Genomic DNA, 14011 nt, shown 5'->3' on the forward strand with positions numbered 1-14011 from the left:
AGATTTCATATTTTGCCTCTTTGAACCACTCTCCCAGACTCTAGATAAGGGATGGACAAGTGTAGCCTTCCAGGTGCTGATGGGTAGTATTCAGAGCATCTTCCTTCATTTGCTCTGCCTGAAGTTGTAGTCCAGTAAAATCTAGAATGCTATACTTTGCCTGTCTCAGCTCTAAATGTTATCCCATCACAGGGAAAAGAATAACAAAGCCCACTTTGATCATGTTTACATCCAGTTGTTGCTTCCACTGCTCCCCCTTTCCTCAATCCTTAAACACTCACTTCTTGCTTTTTAATCCACATTTTACACATGCTATTTTTAACCACCTTGATTTCAAAACTCTTTTCTAATTAGTTCCCCAGACCCTAATATTTCTCTCTGTTTATTTAGCCCAAAGCACACATTGTTCTGTTTTTAGATTGAATGTTCTTCCAACTCAATTTGGTCAATTTGTTGGCATTTTTATCACAAATATCACAAGAAAAAATGCTTATTGTCTTTTAATAGAACGTTTTTCTATTAAAAAGTCTAGAGTAACTTACTGTTGGAATAAATGGTTCATCCGGGGCACAATGATAATTTTGTAGCAATGCATGTAGCTGCAAAGAATTCAGTTTAAAGCAGGTGCTATTAATATTTGGAATATCTTCGGGTAAATACTTATCCATAGTAAGTAATGTAGTTGCCTGTAAGTGGAGGAAAAGCAAAAACTATTGGGACAACCATCTATATTTTAATAGCTATTATTATGTGGCACTGGAAGCATTACACCAAAATGGATGTAGGGATCTTCTAACAGATCATTCAATATGCAATTCTTTTTTAAAGAGTTTTATCCACTTCATTTGAAAATACACATATACAATTTCATTGTGCTTTTTATTTCTATTCACTGGTTGTTATAGTAATCCTCGTTGCCCTTGCACACAAGTCACTAACAATTTCATTCAGGATTCCGATTCTATTTCTGTCACCTTTTACTTTTTCCTTCTCATGTGTCCTTAAGTGTTTTATCTATCATCTCTCTTTTTTTAGACTTCAGATAGTATATTTTTGCATTCCTCTTTGAGAGACTTTCCACAGTCATATAACCCAGAATATCAAAGCAGAAAATTCCACAATATCTGCCTTGAACTGGGTTATCTGAGTCCATACTGCCATATATTCCAGTTCAAAGCAGATAATATGGGATTTTATTCAGTCATGTGAAAGGGGCCTGACAATGTTTCTGGTTTCAGTCCAGGTTTTTTCTGGATCCCTATGAAAATTAGGTTGAATAGCGCAAATCTATTTTTTACATTATCTTTAGGTTGCATTTTGGCAGAGTGATTAGTATAGTCTTATTCTTTACCTTTATCTGCCTTTTGAATATTAGCATGGCATGGTCTGTGCCACAAACTGTTCCTGGTTTTGTTTGTGTTGAGAGAATGGAGCTTTTTCATCTTCCGCTTTCAATTATGTTGTTTGATTTCCATGTGATGCTTTCTATTAGACGATATCCATGTACAGAGCTACGCTTCTGGTTATTTGAGGAATGTGTTTATCTTTTGGCCTCACAAGTCTCTCTCCATCATAATCAACTTGCTTTGCAAATTTCTGTGGTGAAAGTTCTAATATTCAACAATAACTCTGCTTTCATCCTTGACTTGCTGGACATTAAAATTGCTGTTTGAAGTCTTTGCTAATTTCTGCTAATAGCACACTGTCATCTAAAATTGTTGTTGTTTATTCCTTCCTGTCTGCTTTTTCCAAATTTAATCTTGGCTTCCTATATGTTTTATGTATAAATTAAACAGACAATATGATAAAACAGAGACAAAACCGAACCTTTATCAACCGCAAACCATTCTGTTTCTTTGTACTGTGTACTGATAGTGTGGTCTCCTGTCCCGATTATAGCTCATAAATCAGGACAATCAAATATGCCACAATGATTTCTTTTTAAATTGGATCCATAGGTTTTGATGATCTAACCTGGGAACACGAAACTGAATGTTCATTACTACCTTAGCAGGTGAAACTCTCAAGAATCACACAGGCAAATACTCACCTGTACTATCCTACTGAGGTGACAATCAGCAGCTAGCTCCAAGCCTTGTTTTTCTGCCCATGCTTCGATGTGTCCCAGTTGTTGGCGGATAATAGCTCCCCAGTAATGTGAACACAATCCTGAATCTGGATCAGTAACCAGTCTATTAAAAAGCCACATGTTGATAAAGTGAAACAGCTGGGAGAAGAGCTGTATAGTCAGTGCAGCATTCACTCTACAACGTCGCAACAGGGACATGGCTCCAGTTAGTGTATGCAAGACGTCATCTATAAAGAGATTTATGTTGTGATTAATTTTTGGCTATACATTCTAGATAGAGCTAGATTGCATGTTTAAATATTCAATCTTGATTTATATAAAGGGGACACTATAACTGAAATATAATAATAGAAAACACAAAATCTACTCTTTTTGAATTAGAAACATCCCTTTTATTTAAAAATCTTACTGTGAAATTTAGATAGATGGATGAAAATAGCTGTTTACAAAAAGAAATCAACAAAATATTGTTCAAGCATTGTTCAAGAAATTCTGGTTTGGATCCTGAGCCAGTGATTTGGAGACTTGCCCAAATTGGCTTGATCCAATGTGATGACTGCCCAAAGACGCCCAGAGCAATTACGGCTCAGATTTCAAAAGCTGACAGAGAATCCCAAGTTAGGTACAACCAATCTTATTAAGCTTAGTAGGATACACCCACAATGCACAAGTGATCCTGTAACACTCCTATCATATAGCAATAGTATTGTTCTTAGCACAATATATAGTGATCTAACCTATTTTAGGTCTTTGAGGATTGTTTTCTTCAGGATCATCAAGAAATGCAGGCATGTAGTTATTTAGCTCTGACTGAAGACAGTGAACAAGATATCTGAAAAAAATTGTGATAGTAGTAAGAGTTTTATCCATTTTATTTATTTATTTATTTATTTAGGACATTTCTATCCTGCCCTTCTCCCTACAAGGGGGACTCAGGTGTCATATGTTCTGCAGTTGTTGGTGATGGAAGGGTTAATGTATTAGTTCTAGAGTGTTTGGTAATCTGTAAGTGGGAGTTCATGGGTGAAAGCAATTAGGGGTGGAGGTGTGCAGGAGATGGGTTGCAGCTGGGTGTTACTGGATTTAAGGAGCTAACCTTGAGACTGATCTTTGGGAGAAAAGTATATGTTGTATTTTGGTGGTGGATGCTGCTGGTTTTCCCCCCCAGGTCTGTTGGATTTTTCGGTATCCTGATCTGTCTCCTGTAATCTTGGAATCCTGGAACCTTGAATTTTTGGACTGGCTTTTGACTACGGTCTAGACTCTTGATCCCTGGACTTTGTTTATTGAAGTCTCGAAATTTGACCACTGGACTGGACCCTTTTGACTATGGAGTTGTTTTTGCTATCAGTTTTTGTTTATTCTGTGGCTGGGTGCTATCTTTATGTTTTATGTTTTGGTCTAGTAAGTGCTGTTTTAATTAAACTGTTTGATAAAACTGGGAGTTTGGTTCATCTCTACCTAAATAAGGCAGAGCCCTGGCAACGTGACATCAGGGCAGCCTCACATAGGCATCAGATGATGCTAACAACATATACACCATAAAATTACAATTAAAACAGTAAAACCATTTTAAAATGTTATACAAATCATCAATACATTTATTTAACAATAAATGAATTTAAAGCATTCTTAATTCACTAGCTAGTTTGTTCAAAGTACCTCAGTACTCCTCAAATTAGGTCAACTAAAGCTTGCAGTTCTAGCAGACATGCATTCGTAAGAATCTAACTCCCAAAGTGCAAACCTATTCATATATATTGAGAAATCTCCAACTGAATCCTGATTTTCAAATAAGTATGCTTAGGAGTACAACTCATGCACATTACTTGATTTAAAAAATGGAATTCTGAATGAACTTAAAACTCTTTCTCAGAAAAGGTGAAAGTAAAATTTGAACAACAGAAATATAGAAAAAAGTGTAATTTCCTTACTTGAATGCCATTTGAACTAGGTGGGCTAAAACATCTTGTGCATCCAACGTGATTCGACTAAGGTCTCGATCCTGCTTAATGAAGTTTAGTAGCTCAGATGCATTTGCCATCCAAAAAGCAAGTGCCCCAGCAATATTCTTCTGTTTCTGCAATTATGAAATGTAGAAGGAAGTTTTTTGATAATTCGATTTGCATTCATTGTCAAAGGCTTTGCTCAGGCAGACCAGTACATCCTTCATATCACCAAACATACTCAGATACCAGATATTTGCAGAAAATTTATATGAAACCAGAAGTAAAAATCTGGACACATTGCAACTTTTAAATTTTATTTTTAACTATAGTTAAATATTCCAAATGCTATCAGTGAAATGGAGTTAGCGTGTTGTCATGGAATGCTGAAAGCGTAGATGTATGCATTATCTGGTAATCTGTATCTGCACAAGCAAATGTTCACTAATGCCCGTTGCAACCCAGATACTGTTACATTATTGGCTTTGATACCAAGCAACCAGTATCTAGTACTGAACTATTTCACCATTTCCCGACCACAGGTGCTAGGCCAGGCAACCCTAGATGAGATCCAAAGAAAAGAACCACGAACTAAACAAAACAAAACAAAACAAAAAAAAAAAGGGAAGAAAAAGAACTTTTGTCATTATGCCTCTGTATTGAAGTGCATTAAGCAGAAGTTATGGAATGCTGATAGTTTGCGCAGTCAAAAAAGATTTTAGTACTGCATGTTCCAGGTGCTGAATGAGTGTTATGTTCAGTCCAGCTGCAGAAATATCTTATATTTACATGGAAGCAGCATGAGAAACTGAGCTAAGCCAATACAGCTAGGATCAGTTCCCAGCAATATATCCTACCTGATCAACCTGGTCTACCTCCTGGAGAAAAACGAACGAAGGAAATCAAACAGAAGAAAGAAACTTGTGAACAATCATGGTAGTTTTAGAAATAAAACACTAAATATGAAGGCACAAGACTTAATGCTTAGTCACATTTAAACATTTCACCAGGGGACGTACTGTAACTGGTTAGGCTTGTTTTTTTAATTTATAGGGGGGGGGGTCTGTTGGGGAATATAAAATGTTAATCTGGAGGAAGCTTGGGCATCTCCTCCAATCATTCTATGCAAGAACATTAATACTGTCTGCATAATTCTGCACAGAGCAGTATTTACCCACAGAAGCCAGGACAGCCTTCTCTTCCTCTTAAAAACCAACCCTGCATCACATTGTCAGTCACATTGGGTCTTTTTAAAAAGAGAATTATCAAGCACGTACAATCTCTCTGCTTTAACTTTTTTTTTTTTAGTACAAGAATAATATCTGTAATCTGCACTTGCAAGTAATTCCTTACAAACAAGAAGATGACTGGATTAAAGTAATATAATTGCAACCATGTTCTACTAATTTTCTAAGTTATGGTGCCATTACTGCATGATTTTGTGCTACAGGCAGTAGCACTATAGGATCTCTGACAGCTACACATTAGAGAAAGAAAAACACTTAAACCTGTAAATCTAATTAAAATGTTAAATTTTTAAAGAGTGGTGTTTTAATAAAATCTGTGAAAACATTCATCACTACTATTAATTAAAATCATCCTAAATTGCCTTGTATTATTACTACTTTAGCCAAAATTGTTTAGCCACCCCCCCCCCCCCCCCCCTGAGTTAACAAGCAACCACTGGACATTACTTTAAACTATATATAAATAACTACATCCCGTTTGATGAGCTACCATGAAATCAAGACACCAGATACAGAAATACTGGTTACAGTAGGGCAAATTTATTAAGCTAAAACTATTTGGATCAACATGCTTGGAAGAAAGAAGAGGGGGGCAACTTGATGAGGATCCAGCTAAGGCCAGGTGTCCACCCTTGACTACTGCCTTAGCCTTCTCTTGGGCAAAACATCTGACTTTTGCGGACAATCCCATACCTGGGTTGCTCCTCAGCTGCTTATTTGCTGTAAGGCAACTTAGGACACTCTCACATAAGACACACGACGTTATAAATGAGAGCAATCCCCTGGAGATGCCTTAAGGGCTGAGTGTATTCCCAATCCCAAGTCACGGGACCTTAGAGAGGCCGCTCTAGATCTCCACCCTACACCAAAAGGGAGTCAAATGAGGGAAGAATCCATATATTTATCCCTCAATTCATGCCAAATGGAAGTGTGTTTATCAACACCACTCATAGCCAATAACCCCATGGCCCCTAGTTATAGTGTAAGGTAGGAGCGGAAGAAAATTCCTACCCAGCCCCAAAGAGACCAGAAGCACTAATACTGCACTGAGGCCTTATATTGCCTGTAACTCCCCCTTCCGTGTCCAGGCTTGTGGTCTCCTTCTCAAAGAGACCAACAAGGGTGACCTCTTGCTTACTGCACTGGTGCGTGCATCTCCAAAAATATGTTTTTCTTAAAATGATGAAGATAATATCCTGAAACCTATTGCTACTACAGTGTCAATCATTCTGTAGTGTTGATTCTGACTATAAAGAAACTCAATCAACTGTCCCACCTGGTGATTTCTAGTTAAGATGGCACAAAGTGATCCAACTGATTCATTAAATCACAAGTCTATAGCTGTGGCTCAACAATAACAAAACCAGAATATGGTTTGAAATTCTTTAACACATGACTGATATAAAAAACATTTTATTCCTTTTTGATCTTAAATATGGAAAACATGTTTTAATCATAATAACCCAACATGTAATGAACAGGTTTCATTGTAATGTAGACAAAAGGCAATCCTGCTTAACCTCATGACACAATTAAACTTGGTGAGACATTTAGCCATAACTGACTCCACTAAGACTACACTCCTTACAAACATCTATGTTCTTGCTGTTTCTACATATTTTTCTATTTCAACTTTCCCACAAGTTATCTAGAAATATTAAAAGATGTTGAAAGACTTGTGGAAGACATGGCCTCAAAATGAATGGCATGCTACAGAAAACTACCCAGCACTGGGAGGGCTCTACTGGCTTCTGTGTGGGAGCTCCACAAAACATTCAGGGAGTATCTGCTATGCAGAAGTATGTCCTAATTCCATAGAAATACTAAGATAAGGGGAAAACATGCAAGACAAAGAGAGGACAATTTAAAAGAACATAAAAGTGGAACATTAAAATACATAGATTGCTTTAATGGCAAACATATACAGAAACAAATTAAATGATTTCTTTCTCAAACACAGAACATAAAAAAAAAAAACCTGTGTGACATACAAACTATGGTACTAATTATTTACAATTAAAAACTACATGGGACATATGAAAAGTCATGGGTTAGGTCCAGAGAGTTCCTCATTACAAATGGAAATAGTCTTTCTGCTTATAAAAAGGACTGAGATCTACCTCAGACTTCTTCTGGAGGATAAAAATAACCCCAAAGGAAAGGTAGTGTGAAGTTCAATTCTTTTTTTTTTAAAGCATCAAATTCTAATACACTTTGTGATGGAGACAGTATGAAACAGAACACAGGTTGAGCATTCTTTATCTGGTATTCCAAAATCAAAAATACTTCCAAATTCACATGGGTGTTTAGGATAGTGACACCTCTGCTTTCTGATGGCTTATGTACACAAACTTTGTTTCATGAACAAAATTAAAATTTTGTATAAAACTATCTCCAAGCTATGTGTAATAGATAAATAATTTCATGTTTGGATTTCAGTGCCATTTCCAAGATATCTCATTATGTACATATATGCAAATACATATATATCAAAATTTTATAAAACTACAAAGTTCAAAACACTTCTGGTCTCAAGCATTTTGGATAAGGGATACACAACCTGCATGAAACTAGTGCACTGTATAAAAATTACATATTTTGAGTGCAGCCCTTATTTAAGCCTGTGAATCTCCTATTCACCATCTCAGAAACATGTAATATTATACAAATCACTCTCTGCTTATTTAAAATCCAGGGACATAGTTTTTACATTTATTAGAAGACCTTCAAGGTTTCTCTGCTGCAACTGAGGCATTATTTCACACAACATTATAAATTATATTATGCCCAATGGCACACAGGTCCTGTGAAGGCAACTGTAGTCCACATGTAAATAATTCTGAAAAGCAAACTTTAAAAAAAGCAAACTTAAAAAAGTAATACATGGTAAGTACTTGAGACTAAAACTCACCTGTATAACTCCTTCCATCATGCTCACCATCTTGTTGACTATTGCAATGACTTTGTGAGTGCGTTCAGCAGGACTGATGTCAGGTCTATACTGGCTCGACAATACATACCGACATGTCATGTACAAAACATAAGTAGGGGACAGCTTAAAATGAACTGTAGAACTATTTGTGTAATTTATAATGGCAGACAAAAAGGCATCTTCCGCTGAAGAAAAAAACAAAGAGCAATAACCACAATCAGATAAGCATTGCCTATCTTTTGGTAAACCTGATCAGAAAAAAAACCTGTTAAAATGTTAATAAATTTAGAGCAAAACAATCCATAAAATTATAATGGTAAATTGCTAAATATTAAATAACATGTTGTAGTTACAGATATATTGGTGATTAACTTCAAAGTACCTGGAGCAAGATATGGAAAGCATCTAAAATAAACATGTATCTTTTTCACAGATATCACCTATTTCACCATTCTAGTAATTACAGCAAAAACCTAGCAAAGACATATCAATGTACTAACAGACAAATCCTAGTGAAAACTGTTCCCGATACTGGAATGTACTAGCTTTTAACTGGATATCTAGCCACTTCAAATGTATCAAAGCTTTTGATTGGTAATAATATTTAGCAGATAGTTTAGTTGAATGTTGGCCTTGCAAATTAAAGCAGATCTGAAGAAGTAGCTAGTATTTTTCTCCCAAAATGGACATTACAACCCATCTTGTATATACTACAACATTTGTTACATGCTGTATTTCTCTCAGAACAGCGCAGGTCCTAATGTAGAAGGGAAATATCAGTCCAACCCACATCATTACCACCCCATATTTGTGATTGCTAAGGACAGAGATACTAAAGAGAACTGTGGGTGGAAGTGCTCCATTAATTATGATATATACATTATGTTCTGAATTCCTAAAAACAACAGAAAATACTTTCTCCCATTATTATACCCACCAGAAAAATCTAGCTAATGTTGATATCTCAACTGAAATTTTATCTCTCTACCCACAAAGACAACACAGTGCATACTCAGGGCAACAGTGCAGGGCAAAAAAACAGAAGGAAAACCAGGCTATTAATAAAAATGGCCACTATCAAATTCTTTCTGATCCTATAAGTGAAATTCAACTTACCTTGTCTTGGCAACGCAGTTAAGACAGTATTTACACCTGAACTATTGCAGTTTAATGGCACTGTTTTACCATTTCAACATGTAAATTTATTTACAATTGTATTCCTTTAAAGTAAGCATTGTGCCACTTTCAAGAATGCATTCCATGGAACATAGTACCAGCACCGGTCAAAAGTTTTATCTTTAAACTTGAACTTTAATCAAAACCAGCAGAAAATCACCTCGCTCGAGGAAGTATCCCACACTCCAATGCCTGAAACAATGTTACAGAGCTAGCAATAGACTTTCTCCTTTGGAATTATGGAATAATTTTGTGGCATTTTATTAGCTTTGAAAGGGGGTAGAAACAGATTTGAAAAAAATATATACCCAGTGCATTTTTTCACCAATATATGCATTTGATGTAGCTATCATGTAAAAAGAAAAATTACAAAACATACAAACATATCTACTTGTTTGTTTGTTTTCGTATGATATGATAATACTTACACGTTTCCCTGAATTCAATGCTTGCTGGTAGTATTAATTCAGGTCCATGCAGATCTTGAGGTCTAAAGACAGAAAGCAAATCTTCAGAAGTCCAATCCAAAGAGTAAAAATGAATTCCATTTTCCAAAGATACAAATTTGTCCAAAGGTTTTGAGACCATAAACAACATTTCTGTTCATGTGACTAAAAAAAATACAGGAATGGAAAAATACAGCTTCTCCCCTGTTCTTGTTAGATTCACCCTCAGGTTATACTTGACTATCAACAAAAGAGATCACAATACAGGCATGAACTAAAGATCTGCATTATTAATGAGTTAGCAGTGCAACCTGTCAACAGCTGTAAATGGCTCTTGTTGCGTATACACAGAACAATGTCAAAAAAGAATTCGGCGTTAGTTGCCCAGCTTTATACTAGGTCTGCAGGTGTTGCTTCAACACAATAGAGAAAAATATCTATGTAGGTGATAGCAGCTTTAGATAATGATAAAAAGATTATGATCCCTGAATTGTATAGCTAGGTTAAAGGGTTTTTAAAAACAAAATATAAAAGATCTTGCATAAATAACATATAAAGCAGTGGTTCCCAACCTGTTGTCCGTGGATCACTAGAGGTCTGCAAGAACTAAAATATGGTCCACAAAGCGAAGACCTTGTAAAATACAACTCCCAGGATGCCATCGCACTGAGCCAGGGCAGTTCAATTTCATAGTGCGATGCAAACTGTATTTACAAAGCAAAAGGTATCCTGATTTACCATGGCTGACTTTTAGAGCAAAGCTGACAACAGCTCTGCATCAGGAAAGGTGAGAAGGGGAAACAGCAGAAAGGAGCAGAAAAAAAGAAGGAGGAAGAGGAGTCCTTTGCACAGAGCCTGCCTCTTCCTGCCTGAACTCTAGGTGCACCTCCTCCGCAAAATGCAGGAGACGGAAAAGGCCAGAGCAAGGGAGCCCTGGCAACCTGGGTGAGACCTGACTGTTTCCCTCCTTCTTACTTTCTTTCCTTCCTACCCTCCCTATTTTCTTCCCACCATCCCGTCCTTCCTTCTCTCCCTCTCTCCCTCCAGGCCTTATTGCTTGCTTCCTTCTCTGCTTCCTTCCTTCCTTGGCCCCATTCTCCTACTCACTCACTCCGCTCCCTCCTTGCTTCCCTCCTTCCCCCTTCCTTTCCCCCTCCTTCCTGCTTCCTTGAGCAATTAATATTAGCCCCAGTATTACCCAGCTTGTCAAAAAGATGCAAGCTCAAAAATCACATTGATGCAAACTGAATTTAATTTTTTATTAATTTTTTTACGTATTATAATAGTACCCTTGATGCATGTTACTGTTAAGTTTAAATAATAAGTTAAATGTTTTGATTAAAGTTTATTTTTATATTAACACAGTTTATTATTCTTGAACCTTGTGGTCCCTGCTAATAACAAAAAAATCAAAGTGGTCCCTAGTCAAAGAAAGAAAGAAAGAAAGAAAGAAAGAAAGAAAGAAAGAAAGAAAGAAGGAAGGAAGGAAAAGGTTGGGGACCACTGGTATAAAGAGTTGTTTTAAAATCTTCACGATAATGTTTTATCTAACAATTCAAAATACAAGAATTTTTGGCATGAAAAGCCAGCTTCAACCATAGCTTAATGCAAGAAAAAGCACCCAAATGCTAGGTTTCATGTATTTTATATGCCATCTCTCAGCAGTAATGACAAATAGCATGGAGGAACAAGACACAACCTTTCAAGACCTCAAATGTGAACTTCAAATCATGCCAGCTTTTGGAAATGATAATTCAAATATGTGGAACCAGTGTAAATCAAGAGTAAAGCTTGCTCCCAATTCATTCAATCTTGCCAGAAGGATAATATGGCTGACAGAATTGAAAGCTGTAAGTTCAGAGGTATCAATAAGAACAAATTCTTTTCTCTATGCCATCACAGGTAATCTCACAGAGCGGTCAAGGCAGTTTTAGCGCAAAAAGCTATACCCACTTGAGCTGAATCTAGAAAATCAGGTTCATTCAAAAGTGGGATCCAATTTGCCTCTGATATTGTGAGCCACCTTGAATTCCATTTTGTTTGTGGAAAGACAGTATGCTGGTCTTGCAAATTACAAGATTTGAAGTCTAAATAAATTTATGTCTTAAATTCATTTAAACAATTTTCTCTTTTAAAAATCACACAGAACATCAATATTTACTGTAACTATAATTTTGTTTTTCAATTGTGAACTCAGAATTGGAGGAAACAGCCCTTTCACCATGTTCAGATGTGTTTTTGAATGGGAGATGAACAAAATGGATTCACTCCAAATCTCTTAAACTACTGCATTGCAGGTTGACAATCACTTATCCAAAATGCATGAGGCCAGAAGTGTTTTAGATTTCAGATTCTGGAATGTCTTTATTTTGATATATGTACATAATGTGATATGTTGGGAATAGGTCCCAAGGTGAAACATAAAATACGTTTATGTCTTGTGTATAAGACACATAGGGTAAAGGTAATTTTATACAATGCATTTCATGATTTAGTGCATGAAACAAAATGTGTGTGTACTGAACAATCAAAAAGCAAAGGTGTCATTATTTCAGCAACTCATATGGACATTTTTAGAATATTTTTGATTTCGGAGTTATGGATAAAGGGGTGCTCAACCTGTACCATTCCTGCCCCCTGCAGGCATACCAGTACATTTTTTATCCCAACATGTAAACTGGACCCTCACTCAGTGAGGAAACCATGAATAAAAACATGCATCCTGTTGGGGAAATGTGCTGGAGATTATCACTTTCAGTAGCTTTAAGTTTGTTTTCAAAGCATGCTAGTATTCTTTTACTGTTAAATAGTCTTCTCCATAACAAAAGTTGCACATTTCCCTATCACATTCACATTTTATGAGCCTGATGTAATTTTTAAGTAATGTTTAAGAACTTGGAAATTAAAAGTTTCCACTCATACCTGCCATCCTGTCTGCGATAATCTTGCTGCTGTTCTATTCTTATCATTGGTTTCACCATGCCTCGTTCAGCTGTGCTGGATGTTGACATTCTGTCACTATCCAATCTATTGGTGCTCTGTTCCACACAAAATGAGAAGTACTTGTCATAATGTGCATTCGATATTGATTTCCAAACAAAACAATAGATGAGAAAAGTATAAAAGGAGATCAGTTTGCATTACAATAATTCCCTCAAACTGTCAATCTTAATAAGTCTTTCCCCACCACCTCAAAAAACACCAGCACATTTACCATTAACTTCTTCATTGAGATTAGTAATGGTTAGCATGCTTTTTGCAAGGTATGAAATTTCCTAGATCATTCAAAATGAAATCAGCAATTGATGTAAGCCTTGGTTTCCCACAGCTCTCAACACCCTTCTTTCACACGTTAAAACCTCTTCCTCCTCATTTTAAGGTAGCAACGACTGCCATGGGGTCTGAACCCAGTAAAATGTAATTTATATGAAGTACGGTTGAGAATAAAGCCCCAAAGCCACAATTGGATCATGGCTTGTTTTCATTAACCAAATGGGCCCAGAGGTGGAAGCCCCAGATATTCTTGGACAGAAACTTCCATCTGCTCCAGTCTGCACAGTCAAAGTGAATGGTAATGGAAGCTGAAATTGCCATCTCATTTTTAAACAAACCAAAGAATCAAATTTGGACAATACATGAAATTATCACACTAAATTCAAGAACAGGGACTTCCATTCTCTTCTCATATGCAACACTCAAGCTTGGGACTTATGCACATAACAAAAAATTAGTTTACCCATTATGGCTGACCCAGTGCTTAGGGTTCAACTTTTCTCTAGTTAAATCCTGGTATTACACTTTAAGCACTAAGCAAACCACTTTTGTTAGCCATAGAATTTCCTGTTCTGCTTCACTCTTGCTTCAGGAAAGGAAAGCACTCCGTTCAGGAAAAGAAAAACTTTTCTTAATTCCTCTTTTCTGTCCTCTTCACAGATAAATGGGTTGGGCAGCCATCTTCATGGAAAAATTATTTATTTTTGCCCATACCCTGATCAGCTGCTCTGCCACTAAAGTGAGGGAATAGTCCTTATTTTATTTTTCTGCTGTTATTTCCCCTTCTTCAGCAACCTCATTCTTTCCAGCGTTTTTCTCTATTTTTAGTCATAGGCACACTTATAATATTAACTACTTTTCTTTAAGATTGTCAAGGAAGGGCAACCATGTCCAGTTAGTAT

General features: G+C 36.4%; 1 protein-coding gene across 26 annotated transcripts in view; it reads right to left on the reverse strand.

Annotated features, from left to right (window-relative positions):
• The window catches only part of AFDN (afadin, adherens junction formation factor), a 91252-nt gene that overhangs the window by 30471 nt on the left and 46770 nt on the right, over positions 1–14011 (reverse strand). For 17 of the 26 annotated variants that reach the window (XM_060753729.2, XM_060753732.2, XM_060753730.2 and 14 more), the window contains 8 exons: positions 12759–12874; positions 9819–9880; positions 8194–8399; positions 4893–4913; positions 4024–4169; positions 2827–2921; positions 2051–2316; positions 543–686 (listed from right to left, as the gene is read on the reverse strand). In XM_060753729.2, the coding sequence (XP_060609712.2) occupies positions 543–686; positions 2051–2316; positions 2827–2921; positions 4024–4169; positions 4893–4913; positions 8194–8399; positions 9819–9880; positions 12759–12874 (1056 nt within the window). The remainder of the gene's footprint in view (positions 1–542; positions 687–2050; positions 2317–2826; positions 2922–4023; positions 4170–4892; positions 4914–8193; positions 8400–9818; positions 9881–12758; positions 12875–14011) is intronic. The other 9 variants (XM_060753734.2, XM_060753738.2, XM_060753733.2 and 6 more) reach the window with 1 other exon arrangement.

The sequence above is a fragment of the Anolis sagrei genome, chromosome 1, assembly GCF_037176765.1.
Source record: "Anolis sagrei isolate rAnoSag1 chromosome 1, rAnoSag1.mat, whole genome shotgun sequence".
In the NCBI taxonomy this organism is placed as follows: domain Eukaryota; kingdom Metazoa; phylum Chordata; class Lepidosauria; order Squamata; family Dactyloidae; genus Anolis; species Anolis sagrei.